At 44.9% G+C, this 13,786-nt stretch overlaps 1 protein-coding gene across 1 annotated transcript in view; it reads left to right on the top strand.

The window, feature by feature from the left end:
* Positions 1-2,077, top strand: part of SBNO1 (strawberry notch homolog 1) — a 33,192-nt gene extending 31,115 nt beyond the window's left edge. Inside the window, exon 32 of the mRNA XM_059827538.1 lies at positions 577-2,077. Coding sequence (XP_059683521.1) covers positions 577-719 — 143 coding nt within the window. The 3' untranslated portion in view covers positions 720-2,077. The remainder of the gene's footprint in view (positions 1-576) is intronic.
* Positions 2,078-13,786: the final 11,709 nt, after the last annotated feature.

Raw genomic sequence — 13,786 nt, forward strand, 5'->3', positions numbered from 1 at the left:
CCTTGAAATAGTTGTTTTTGTGGGTTTTGAGCTACTGAAAGTCACATCTAATCAATAGTTTAGAATGACTTCAGGATGATGATGTCATTTCTTGTTGCTAAACCTCTTAGTGAAGCCTTTATAGCAGGTACTTCAGAGGCTGAAATCTCCATAATTTTTTTTTAATGTGGACTTCCTGTGGATATCTCATGGCAGCTCCTACTCTAGTAACAGTTCCCTAAGATGTTGCAACTAGGTTTTTCATGTTTTAAACTTCCATGGTGTTGTAACCTCTGTGAGACCAGAAAAGCAAAAGAGCTGACTTCTGGTTTTATGTGGCAGCAGGTAACATAAAAATAAAACTTGTCTTCAGGTCAAAATGGCAACTTTCTATTGCTTCATGACCTAAAGGATCTGACTTCTGAAGATAAACCCCTTCTTGAGAAGGAGAACTTGTAGCTGTGCTTGATTAGACTTGACATTGGAAATGGTCACTGCTGACTATTGCAAAATTAAATGGTGGGATCATCAGCCTGAGGTTTTAATGAATAAATACTTTGCATGCTTATGAAACAACTGATTTGTCACTATTTTCAGGTTTGATCATTCCTGCAAATTGTGTATCGCCCCTTGTAAACCTCCTGTCAACGTCAGACCAGTCTCAACAGCTTGCAGTACAACAGCAGCAGATATGGCAGCAGCATCACCCGCAAAGCATCACCAATTTCAACAATGCATAAGAGGACAAACTACAGGTGTTGACTTTGGTGTTTGAGGAGAAAAGGCTGTAAAAGCATATCACTTGCATAAAAATCAGGGACAGATTCCAAAGAAATATAACTTTTTCAGTTCAGTTGTGTGCTCTCAAATACTTTGGGAATAAAGAGATCTAAAAAGGTTGGTAGAACTGAAAGCCAGCAGTTGTTTATGGTGGTGCATCTGTCTTTCCTTATGCTCTCTGTAGTGCTTCCTGTATGCTTTTACTTTTGGCCTTTTAAGCTACAAACCACAATTTGTTTGAAAATGCTTGAAAATCCCCAAGCAGGCTTTATTTTTATCTTGTCATACAGTGCTCAGGGTTTAACGCAGTGCATCAATGCCATTGCTGTGGGAGATATCCTTGAATGCATGTATTGAGTATATATATAGAAAATATATATTGGGTTTTTCTCTTCAATTTATGAGTTTATAAAAGCATGAAACCTAGGGGTTGCACATCATGCATTCAGGTTCCTTCCCAGTTTCTGTTTGACAGTGCATGTCTTTGGAAACGGGCATGGACAGGATAAACACACAAGAGGAATTCAGAGAGAAACACAATCTTAGTTGTACAGCATTGGTTATTGCATTTTTATAGTGTTTATACCCAGGTGTTGCATTTTTTCTGGTTCTCTCCTGGGGGTTATATATTTGAGTCTACAACATGTTCTTTTTGTGATAAACATCTTAAATTAAAATTAGTTCATTTTTAATGTATTAATGGTATTCCTAATGTGTACTGCAAAGATGGCTGGATGCCTATTTTCCTTAAATTGAAGCATTTCCTTAATCCGAGGTGGTTATGGAAACTTAAGTGCAAATTCACTTCCATCTCGCATACAATCTTATATTTTTTACTTCATTAATGTAATTTAATTTGTCACTTGTAAGATGAAACCTTACTTGAGCTGTAAATTAGAGAATGGGAAACACTTGAGGGTTCCGCTGTATGTGCTGTTTCTGTTACCCAGTAACTTGAATACTGTTTAATATGTTGTAAGACATTGTAGAGTTTATCTGGAGCTGTTTAAAAGAAATTGTAATGTACAAATGTGAATAGTCACTTATCTATAATATGGGTAAGTTTTGTTTTGCCTATAATAGTAGATGTTTATAAGAAAGTGAAGGACAATGTTTGTCATTTCTTGCTTGCACAGGTTGCACTATTGAAAAATTGAGATTGTATAAACCTGTCCAAAAAAACTACAAGATAATGATCTTGTAGATGTCAAATAAAAGTTATTGTACTAACAAGAAGTGGAGTCTTGTTTAGGCAATCACTGTATTCCAAAAAAAACTAACAAGTCTGTACAATTGGAATTCAACAGGACTTGGCATGTTCCAGTCTGCTTTAACCAGGCTTCTGTCTTGCAGTCCAACTATTTCAGTTGAACTCATTAATGAGGCAAGAATTAAACTGTGTTTAAACCTTGGTGCATATTTCAAGCAAGGTTCACCTGACAGAGCAGCAATCCACTGTAGTGTATGTCACTTCTGTAAACACTTGGTGAGCCAGATTCCAGTGTCACAAAGAGTTTTTCCGTAAGTAACAGGGCCAGATGTTCTACAACTTCAGCCTTACGTGAATTACCTCACTTGAGGTTCTCTTAACGCTGCCTGTGCCGGCACCCCAGTGTGGTAATAGAGCACCTGCTTGTCGGGGAGGGAAGTCTCCCTGCTGTCCTCAGCTCCCACTCTGAAATGGTCAAGGGGATGAATCCCCCGCACACGCTTGTGATGAACTGGAAATACGGATCTAGAATAAGTCAGCATGCTCCCTATTGCTGTAGTGCCTGCTACATCTCTGTAAAGTACTTGTAGTGCAGGTGGTAGCTGTGTTGGGCGTTTTTTAATCCTCTGGTAGTAAAGGGAAGTGTGCCTGAGTGCTGTGATACCAGTAGGAGCTTGTTATGCCCTGGAAAACTCTAGACCACAGACAGGGTGTGGGGGAGGATATTCATGTGTTTCGTACCCACCATTGGATGTATTTGGCATCAATTTCAGGAAAAGTAATGGGATTTTGAGAAGTATGTTGACAGATTACTATCGCAGCAGATAGTGAACCAAATTGCTAGTAACAGCATGCTGTGTGTAGACTTTGTCTTTTTTTTTTATTATTAGGTGTAGAATCTTCTACCATCTGAGATGGTAACATAATTTTTTAGATCTTAATCCTCAGTATGATGGTTCTAGAAGTGGTAGGTTCACAGCTAGTGATTTTTTTTTTTAAACAAGTCATTATTTAAATGTTCAGTTCCTAAGTGCTCTTCTCAGCCTGTTGTGCTAACTTTGGTTGTTGGGATGAGCAAATACTGTTTATTCTCCGTATTGACAACCAAACCACACTACTTTTATTTCAAGAGTTTATAGCACATGCTGTTCACTCAGACCCTCTTAAACTTCCCATGGACTTGTGTCCCCTGGAGGGAAAAAAAAACCTGATAGTACTTAAAGATCCGTAAGAACTGTTCCCATTCCAAAAATCGTTCCCCCCGCTTGCTCTCCTTTGCCTGTTCTCTGCTACCTACCACCATCGATGCCTGGGCTTTGTTATTCTGTTACTAACACATCTGCAGTTCTGGAGTGCTCTAACATCTTAAAGGTTAATACCAAAAAAAAAAAAATCAGCCTTCCAGCTACAGAAATATTTTCTCTCCTGAAAATTTGTTCTTGGTGGTTCGGGTGTGGTTTTTTGGTCATAGTTTGTTCCTTGCATGAGCTGCTGATAAAGCTTGGGGGAGAAAAGGAATATAAATAGCAGTGTGGATGGGATAAGGAACAGCTATGCGGGTATCCTCTTGCAGCACTGTCCCTAAGGCAAACATCCTCACAGGGAGGAAGGAGAGACCCATTGTCATGTCATATAAATTACCAGGCTAAGCAAGAATGGTCTCTCTATTTTTCGTACTTGTGGGGCATTGATCTGCTTTGTATAAATCATCATCTGAAATGGATATAAAATTTATAAAGGATAGATGTCTCTGACAACAGGGGCAAAGCTGAATGTAAAATCGTAGTAATTTCTGTACCACCCAAGTTTTGGAAGCATGCTGTAGAAGGGGAGGATACATATTTAAGTTGACTTGGGAATTGAAGGGATAAAATTTTGGGTTTTCTTTTTTAAACTGTCCCTTGACAGCAATCTAATTTTGACTTGTTAACTAGTTCCATACTTAAGATATGTCTGACACAGTAAATGCAATTATAACCTGCTAAAAACCCCCTCTGCACAGCAAGTTTTCAATTTTTTTTCCAATCGCTGTATGGTCCATTGGGAACACACACCTCTTGTAAGGACTTAAAGTTCCCCAAAGATTCTAGTTGTCTAGTCAGTGTGTGGTATTTTCTTTGTAAATGAAGAAAGCTCTGCGACCTGTAAACATTTGTCAAGTGAATTATCAAGGGGTTTTTGTATTTTTCTTTTGCGTTTGGAATAAGCTTCATTCAGATCCCATCACAGTCTGTACATATATAGAAAGAGTATGTATGTATATAGAGATGTTAAAGGCTACTGAATTATTGAATGTAAATAACTCTTGTTTTCCTTTGTGTTTTTTTTCTTCATGACCTTCCCAAGATGTATTCCTATTTTCTCAACCTGCCAAACAGGCAGCTTGTGTGTACTTTGAAATATATATAGCATATATAAAACTTCCAAAGGACGTCTGCATATGCTGTAGATGTTATATGTTGTCATAATTTTTTTCAAACCTATCAATTGTCCGTCTTCCATGATCCTTTGGATGCTATGTGGTTTTATTCTACATTTTTAGTGTATAATGCATTTTCTTGAGAGAAATGGATTCCCAATGTCTTTCAGTGACTGGTACTATTCATTACTTCGTCTTTTCAATGCGTTTCAGATCTTGAGCTTTCATCCTAGATACGTTTCAATTTTCTTTCATTTGTTAGTATCTCTGGTTGTGCGTTCAGTGAGCTCCTACGAGTTCTAGAATTAAATGCATCAGCAATAGGACCTGCCCGCTGTCCTAACCTGTAAAAGTATGATTACTACATTCATATTAAATGTTAACTGTCTTAAAAGCCCTCTAGAAAGGCGGGTAATTAGAGAGTAGAAAAGACCTATCTGTTGTAGAGTATTTCCTGGGAAAGTTTTGAGCTTCGTGTAATCTCTAAATGTGCAAAACGGAGGTAATGGAACTTCTTACCTTTGAAAAAATGGTGCATGGTTTTAATGGCCAGAGAACAACACATACATTTGTATCAAAGTTAGAGCTTAATGCAAAATCCCTTGAATCGTCCGTCTCTTACTTAGCCCTTCCAGCAGTTGTCACACAGGCTTTGCCCTTCCCCTTTTGCTGGGAAGAATCGTGTCCAACAGTTGTTTCCCGAATTGAGTGGTTTGCGAAGTCTGTTGACTGGAGAGTCATGGCAAGAAGTGTCCAGCTGCAAATAGCAAAATACTTCTGGTAGTTTCTGTGGTCAATATGAGCTTTAACAATGAATGTGGAGAAATAACGGAGGCGTTTTTGTCATGTACTGGCAGCTGCAGCATGTGGTTCCCTGTCACAGACTCTCATAGCAAAGACCGACAAAGTTGGCACAAGCAATAAAGTAATGCAACCGCAAACATGCCTGAGTGCAGAATGAGACATGGGAAACCTCGAGGGCTGACGCTTCAGCTGAGAGCAGTGTTGGCCTCATTTGCTGCTTAGGTTGTATACTGAGTGTGGAAAGCAACAACTCTCTTTTTAAGGAGAAAAACATGAAGGAGGGAAGAAAAGACTGGAAATACCAGTGTTTCTCAGCCACAATTACAACAGCTCAGGGCAGACTGCCTGCAAAAGCTTACGCTAAAGAGTGATAAGTAAAAACCGAGCAAGAACTTACTTGATTTGATGTGCTTCACTATTTCTTAATTGGTCCAAAATAATGTTTGAGTGAATGAAGTTTGAGGCAGTAATATGATTCACGAATAGGGACTGGACAGGTTTAAGCTGAGGCCAAAACTCGTGTAAGGAATTTTTTGCCTGCTGTGTCGTGAACCGATCAATACCGCAGGTTTTTGTCGAACTGCACGCCACACGTGTAAAGGGTGCTGACCGTTCTTTCCAGAAAACAGACGTCTGTGCTGAATGTAGTGGATCTGGGGCACTTAAGCAGGCAGCTTAACCAATACAGAAACACATTTGGATTTAAGCGATGTCTTTTGTTTGTAAAAGTCCTGCAATGTTTAAATACCTGAATCAAGGTGTTAAGTTTTATTTCATGAGAACTAAGCTTGGTTAGTATTTCTGAACTTAGTTGCGCTTTGGGTGTAACTTTAATGAGACAGGTCACCTGCGGAAGAGTAGTTTTCCTACGCTGGATTTGCACCGGGAAGGATAAAAAGACATTTCTATTGGTATTTCTGATTACATATATACTTACGTATCGACTTTCTGATTTGGAGAGGATAACCAGGAAAATGCCAGATTCACTATAGGCACATAATAGCATTTTTATTCGCCAAGTAATTTGATTTATTTTTCAGTCATTGACATACAGTCCCATGGCCTACTAAATTTTATTTGAGGTGGGTGTTCACTGCCTCAGCACCTTCCAGCAATCCTGTGGAGGGGCTGTACCGCACCCCTGCAGTAACTTTCGCTGTGAGACTACCTCTGCGCAAAGGACACGCTATTTTTTTAAAGTAGAACTTCGCTATTAGTACTTCTTCAGTCTACACCTTTAATAGTCCAACGTGACACAATTCCAAAGACATGTAACATTTAAGAGGAATTGTATGTGATTTTTTTATTGCCTACCCTAATTGGAAACGTTTGCCAACCTTAAAGACTTCATCCTCCAGCGCAGTATTGTGCTGCGCGTCCCTGCGTTCTCCGTGTGAGCAGACAATACCTGTGCATGCCAACTGTCCTCATACAAAGTGGCAGAACTTTGAGTGCCCAGAAATAAAATATTACAGCGTTTAGAAAGATTTATACTCACAAAAATGACAAACTGTGGAACATGATGAATTCTGTATTGAATGGGGTTTTTTTGGTAAAAAAATGTTAAATAAATTAAACCGACTACTACTTTGGGGTTTTTTTTCCCTTTTAATTTTCTGTTGTGGAACTTACCACATGGGTTGTTTATACTGGAATGCCTTTCAGCAATACTTCTGCATACATTAAAGATAATCATTGTCACTCCCTTTTAGGATCCTTCCGACAAGTAGAAGTCATGTTGTAATAATCCAAACAACTTTTCTTTCAATCCATTTAAATACCTGGCACTTCACTTGGTTAATTTCCCTGGTTAATTAAACTGGCTTTATTGGTAGTTAAGAGCAGATTCACGACATTCTTTGAATGCTAATTGTAATGATCTTAAAAAAAATCTGTGTCAAGATCGGAAAGTATCAATTTCTTCATATCCTATGCATAGCGTGGAAGTATCTTTCCTTTGTCCAAAGAGCAAGTTTGGGATAAACAGGCTAATGTAATCTTATTTTTGTGAATCATTTTACATTGACTTTTATTATCATTTTCCCTAAATCTGGAAAGGTGACGATGCCAAGTTCTCAGCAATAAATGAAGATGCCCGAACCTCAGAATTCAATTATTCATTTTCATAAAGCAGTGGACTGCTCTGTAAGTAAGGGAGAAATGTCTTAAGAGAGGTTTTGGTTGGCTTTTTTCCAATATGTAAATAATACACGTTAAAAACGCCAGAGAGGCAGCTCGTGAGCTGACGGCTTCTACCTTTGGAAGTCCAGGTCTGGTTTATGTGTTCCTTCCTTCCAAGGTGGAAGAATTGACTGTGCCTACTAAGTACACGATTGCAGGGCATGAAACAGAGATCTGTATCAGCTTAGCCAGAGTGACCGAGTTAAATCATAAACCAGGGTGCAAATGGTTTAATTACTCCGGGGTAAGATCTCCCCTGAAGTTACACGGGGTGAATAAAAACATAGATGTGAGCAATGAAACGGTGAAGATCTGAGCCTTCAGCTGGTCTCCGCAAACCATCCCCAGCGTCACACTCTCCATGCGGGAGATCTGGGCTTTGGGAGTGGGCAGCACTGCTTTGCACAGGCAGTGCTCGGGATCGGGACTTTCCTGGCGACGGCTCCTGCCTGCTTTTGGGGGGAGTGCCCCCAGTTCTCCCAGCCCCAGTTCGGGCCTTGGGGCTGCAAGATGGCTGCTGAGCCACGTGCGTCCCACTGGCCCTTCGCTGCTTCCCAGGGTGGACTCGAGCAAAACACTGGTGTTTTCTCCCTTCCCTGGCAAGAGAAATGCATGTCCCAGGCCCGGGCACTCCTGGGGAGGGGAGGATGCCACGGCCTCGCCTGCCCTCCTGAAAGTCCTTTTGGGCAGGTGGACCATGCTTCGGGGCCTGCGGGGCTTTGCCTTTGGCTCGTGCCTCAGCCACGCTGTGTTCGATGGCTGGCAAGTCTCGGCCTCAGACTGCGCTATTTAAATTACAGACGACGCTATCTCCTGTGACGAGCGTCTGCCAGGGCTGTAAATCCTTCACATCCGGGACTGTCCCTCCCTTTCTGTGCACACACGGAAAGCCCCCGATGACAGGGCCGGTGCGGTGGCTGCCAGGCTGCAGTGTCCGCCGGGGCGGCTGGCTGGCCAGCGGCTCGTGGGGAAGACCCACAGCGTGTCTGCTCCAGAGAGACTTGGGGGGACCCCGCGGCCTCCTCTCTTTGCTTTTGTAGACAGAGAAGAAGGGGTTCATAGGCAGGGTCAGGAGGTATTACAGGGCAGGAGGCTGCTGCTGCCACTCTTCAGGTAGATGTTTAGGCAGACTTTGATTGTTTGGCTGCCTAAAAATACTTAGCATTGCCAAGCCCTAATGCTGTGGGCATCACCCCGTCCCACTGCCTCAGCTGGGAGAGTGAAATCCAGCAATCGGCACTGCAAGACTCCACACCCACGTGCTCGCTGAGCTGGGTACAAAGGCTTTTACACCAGGGATCCTCGTACGCAGACACCAGATAAGCAAGAGATGTCTTCAGGGCTCTCACTTTGGCATCAAGGGGTGTGCTGGGGCAGGAACTCAGCAGATGTGTTAGACTCATCCTGGCAAACGCTGTGTCTGAGGCTCTGGCCTGGGCAGGGGAAAGCAGCGCCGGTGCCTGGCAGCGTCAGCCGGGGGCCGTACGGTGCCTGGCCAGAGACCACCGAAGAGCCACCCATGCCATGCACTGCACTCTGCGAGACTGTGCTGTTGCGTTGCTGCCAGCTACCCCCTGATTTTCCTCCTCCCTTCTCTCGCTCTGTGCTCTTCTCCCCCCGCCCCCCCCGCCCCCTCTCCCCGAGTTGTTGTGAAGCTCCACATTCCTTTCCTCACAGTCATTTCCATTTTTCCAGCCCTGGACTTTGCTTCCACTCTCTCCTCCACTTCCTTTGCTCAAATGACCAGTAACAAAACAATTAGGGATGCTCCCATCAGGCTTCACAGTTGGTGTCGCAAAGAGGCTGTGAGGGACAGAGGTGGTTTGTGCCTCATGATTATTTGTTTCAGGAATATGTCACTGATCTGGTGACACTTGCTTTGCACTTGGAAGGTTTTCTATGAGGCTTAACCCCAACGTGTCCCTCCAAAAGGCAATGAGATTCTGCAGCAATCGCAGGTCTCACGTGGATGCTTATTTCACACAGGCACAATTTGATTAGGGCATTTGTGTGTTTGACACCAGCCTGCGTACGGGAAGCACTTCAGGCAAGCTAGCACTCAGCTTTGCTGTGGATTTCTCCCCTCCCGGATGCAGAGCAGGTTCAGGAGCTTTCCCAGACAGGGCTGGGATGAAAGCAAGTCTCCAAGCCTCCTCTGCCCCAGCCAAAGGGTGGGGTATGGCCTGCCCGGGGCCCGCAGCCGCACAGGGCGGGAGGCAGAGGCAGCCCAGCGGTGCCAGCTCACTGCGCCCTGGGCCGGGCCGCCCTCCTTGGCACAGCCTTCAAGGGCTGAGGAGTGGGAGGGTAACCAGAGTCCAGCCCGCAGGGCAAGACGGGAGAGTCCTCCCAGGCAAACTGAAGGAATTGGGCAGGGTGGAGCGCTCGTTTGTCTGGAAAGACGATGCAGGGAAACCCTGTAACGTGGGGACATCGTGATAATCCATCCCTGCAAGCAACCGCAAGGAAGGAGGAGCCCCTTGGCCGGAGCCCCTGGCCGGGCAGCCCGCCTGGCTTCACCCCGTGCTCGGCAGGGCAGGGAGAGCTCTCGGCTGGCTGAGGGGGCCTCAGTAGCTTTATTTGCCTGTTTTTAACAAGCAACACGAAGCTGTTTCCTTTCTGCTCTTATTTTCTTTGCTGGTTTTCATTGGAATCTGGGCTGGTTTTGATATTGGTGCCTGGTGCTTGTTTGCCTGGCAAACTGCAAAGAGGAAAACTCTCATTAGAGAGATTCCAGGCCTGTGCTTTTGTGGCTGAGGGCTTGGAAACTTCTCATTCCCGCTCTGTGGTCCTCCAGGGAGACCTCCAGCCGGAGCAGGAGAGAGCAAGCTTGCTACTCACACTATCTGGAAGGTAAACCCAGAGTAGCATTAAGGCGTCTTTATCGTAAATGTTTCCAGTCTCTTCTGACAGCTTTACAGGTGCTATTTGCTTTTTCTCCTCCTGGTACACGCCATCTCTAAGGCAGAACGTCCCCCTCAAAGATGGAATGAGCCTGGAATCGGCTCCTCAGCCCATAGGGCAGCACCCGCGCAGCGATGCTGAGCAGCTGTCTGCCTGGCAGGGCTGTTCCACTTGGCAGCCAGACAAAGGACTCAGGAGTAGGAGGAAAACAAGGCTGGGAGGGAAAGTCACTCCAGATAATATGGCATCTGGCCTGGGAGGAACCATCTGAAAGTGGGGAGCAGGGCTAGGCTGGGAAAAAGTTTCTCTGGGAGAATTTAAGGGGAGAGCCTCTCCGGAATAGGCATCCAAACTTCGATCCGAAATTGTTGCAAGCCTGGCTGCTGACGTGGGCCAGGCGCTGGGAGAGGATTTCCTGGGGCCTGGCTCATGGCTGCTGCCGCAGCACTTTTGGCTTCGGCACTTTGTATTGCAGCCCCCCTTGCAGAGGGTCTCAGAGGGCTCTTTCCCATGAGAGGGGAGCAATCCAGAGCTTCCAGGGGAATTTTGAGGTGCGGGAAGAAAAGGCAACTGGGTAGAGCCGGGGAATCTGTATTTCTATTCAGGACTGGGTGTTTCTCATGCGTTTTGGTGAGGATGGGGCAGTAAGCAGCAAACATCAGCCAAAAGGCAGATCGCAGTGGAGGGCCACCAAGGGCTGTCAGCTTTATCTCTGGAACAAAAACAGCAGGAGGGGAACCTTGTACCATCAGCAGGAAGCAGTTGTAGGGGACAGAGACAAGAATGTAAGAAGCTGTAGCAAGGCGATAAGAAGGGAGCCAAAATAGAGCCAAAAAGGATAAAATGCACAATTTTCCCTCTGTGCCAGCATCCCAGACAGCCCCAGGAGCATGTGAGGTGTCCCTGGAGCAGGGCCTGGGGAAGGAGGTTGTTCTGCACCAGGTGGTGCTGGCTCATTATGATCCCAGTAAGAAAGGTACTCAGCTCTGTAAAGTATCTTTTAAAATGTTATTTGTCAGAGCTAACTCTCACTTGCATCCGCCACTTGTGCTCTTCAAAGAGGTTAAGCCTGCCTTCACTCAAGACTCAAAACGCTCAATTTTCAGCCTAGGCCTATCAGAGGCTTTTTACTTAATTTTGGATGTTCCTCTTAGTTTTAGCACAAGAGAGCAGTTTGGAGACTAAGTTAGGACTTGGAGTTTGCAGATTAAATTAGTGCTCAGAAACTTGTAGTAAAAGTGCATCTATGTTTATTTTATGTGTGATGCTGGATCCCTAGAAATGCGGGGATAAGTATTTGAATATAAACTCCCACCAGAAAAAGGAACCAACTTCCCATCTCTTTCCCCTTGCTGCTTCACGGGTCTCGGTGGTGGGTAAAGGACAGTTAGAACATCCCCAAGTCACTCAATTAATTACACTTGACAACAATTAATTACATTGAAATTAATGCGCAAATGTCATGTTTTACAGGTCAAAGACATGCCAGGAAAAAACAGGGTCTTGCGTGCCATCTTTAATACTTCTTCATTGTTGATTTAATCCAAGATGATAAGAAACAAGCCTAGTTTGTGCCTTCCATTTGCAGGTCTCCAAGAGTGTTATTCTGCAGACACTGATGACTATTTAGCTTTATTTCCAGATAAAAGGGGACAAACAAGTTTGTCTTAAAGCATGGCCCAAGGCCCCTAGCTCTACCGCACAGAGCCGTCCTGACAACCAGCTGCCAGCGCCTTCCAACATCACGCTTTGCATGTTGTGTTGCTTCCACCCTCACCAGAGGGGTACGGCATCCAACCTTGCAGAGCTTTGGGAAGGGAAAACCTCCTTGAGATCAGTCAGAGCTTGGCTAAGCAGGGACTGGAAGGCTTGCTCTGTGGAAACACTGGCCGCTGAGTATTCCCAGTGGTTTGGGAGGAGCAGAGGTGAGAAAGTCAAACCAGGAGAGGGAACAGAGAAAATACAAAGGAAAAAAAAAGAGGAGGGGGACAGGGTGAATGCTGCAGATCTTACACAACTGAGAAGACGCAGCCGTACCTGGAAAATGTATCATCTGCACTTGGAGGTGACAGAAGAGACAGGCACCTCTTACTGTCCATCCTCCCTTGCTGAAAAACATAAGCACACACGTTTCTTTTCAAGTTACCTCTTAGTGTGGAGAAGGCTTGAAAATGTCACATGTGTGATAAAATGGCTCTGCTGTATTTCCTGCTCCATGACTTGGCCACTTGGTGATTAAGAGCTGCTTTTGCTGTCAGTAAACAAGACTGTGCCATCAGTCTGCAGAGCAGGGACCTGCGGCTTGCTGCAAACAGCCTGGAGTGTGCACGCTGCTGGAACTGTAGTTGTTAACACTCGATGCAGAGTGTGCATGTGCAGAACACAACTCTCAGCGGTGCAAACCATGCTCGTGACATAAAACAAGTTTAAACTGCAGGCAGCCTCTCCGAGGGAGCTCGAATCTGTGGTCACCGTGCTAAACAGTCGGCCCAGGCCCCAAGCACAACAGTGGTTTTATTCTTGTGGCCACACCTGGTTCAAAACAACTGAAGTGAATCCACAGAGCACATGGCAGATAGGAAGAACTTGCAGATACTTCCTACCCAAGCCAACTTCAGCGGCGTCTGCAAAAAAACAAGAGGCAGCTAGTGAAGTCGGTTGAAGCTTACGTAGCATCTGAGGCCAAGCAGTAAGGTTGTCATTTACCAAGGCCTTGTGTCGTGTGCCACCACTGCTACCTGTGCCCAGAGAACTGCAGAGCAGACATAAAATACTGAGATGTGGTACTGCTGGGCTCCCGCTTACAGGACAAATAATCTGGCCCTACAAGGCTGACCATCTCATCAAGCCTGACCCTCACAGTTTGCTCCAAAGCTCGCTGTGTCTTGTGCTGAAGAAAGGATAATCTTTACAGAATAGTTTCTTTATCACCCCCCTCCCTCCTGGAATATTGTCTATTTTGAAGGTGTCATTATAAAACCCAAGCAAAACACAGGGGATCTTGTTGTTCACAGTGTTGCTCTGAGCACAGTTTTGTAGAGTTGTTGTAAAGCTGTGAAAAACATGGCAAGCTTGGAACACTCCCATTTTGCACTCACTTGGTGTGACTGTAAACAACCGCACAGCAATGGAAAATCCCAGAGCAGCATGCCCCTGGCCTGCAGGACTTCGCTGGCCTTCCAGGAATCAACAGAAAGGCAGTTATTTACAAATCTGGAAAGTGAAGCTCTAGGGATGCAAAGTTCTCGCTCACACAGCGCTGGATGTGAGGGTTTACCAGTGCCATCTTTCAGGACTCTAGTAAGAATTACACAGTTAAAGCCCCAGGCACCAGTGTGAAAAGATCGTCACTCAGCGTGTCATTCTGTGCCTGGGGGTCTCAGGTCCCCTCTCTCACAGACCGGAGCGTGGATCAGTCGTTGTAAGGATAGTCTGTGCCACTCCGGGCTTCGCCACCATAGATGGAGTCACGCACTTGGACTGGAGATAAGATACGAAACTGTAACAAGATC

This window comes from Gavia stellata, chromosome 21, assembly GCF_030936135.1.
Source record: "Gavia stellata isolate bGavSte3 chromosome 21, bGavSte3.hap2, whole genome shotgun sequence".
Taxonomy (NCBI): Eukaryota; Metazoa; Chordata; class Aves; order Gaviiformes; family Gaviidae; genus Gavia; species Gavia stellata.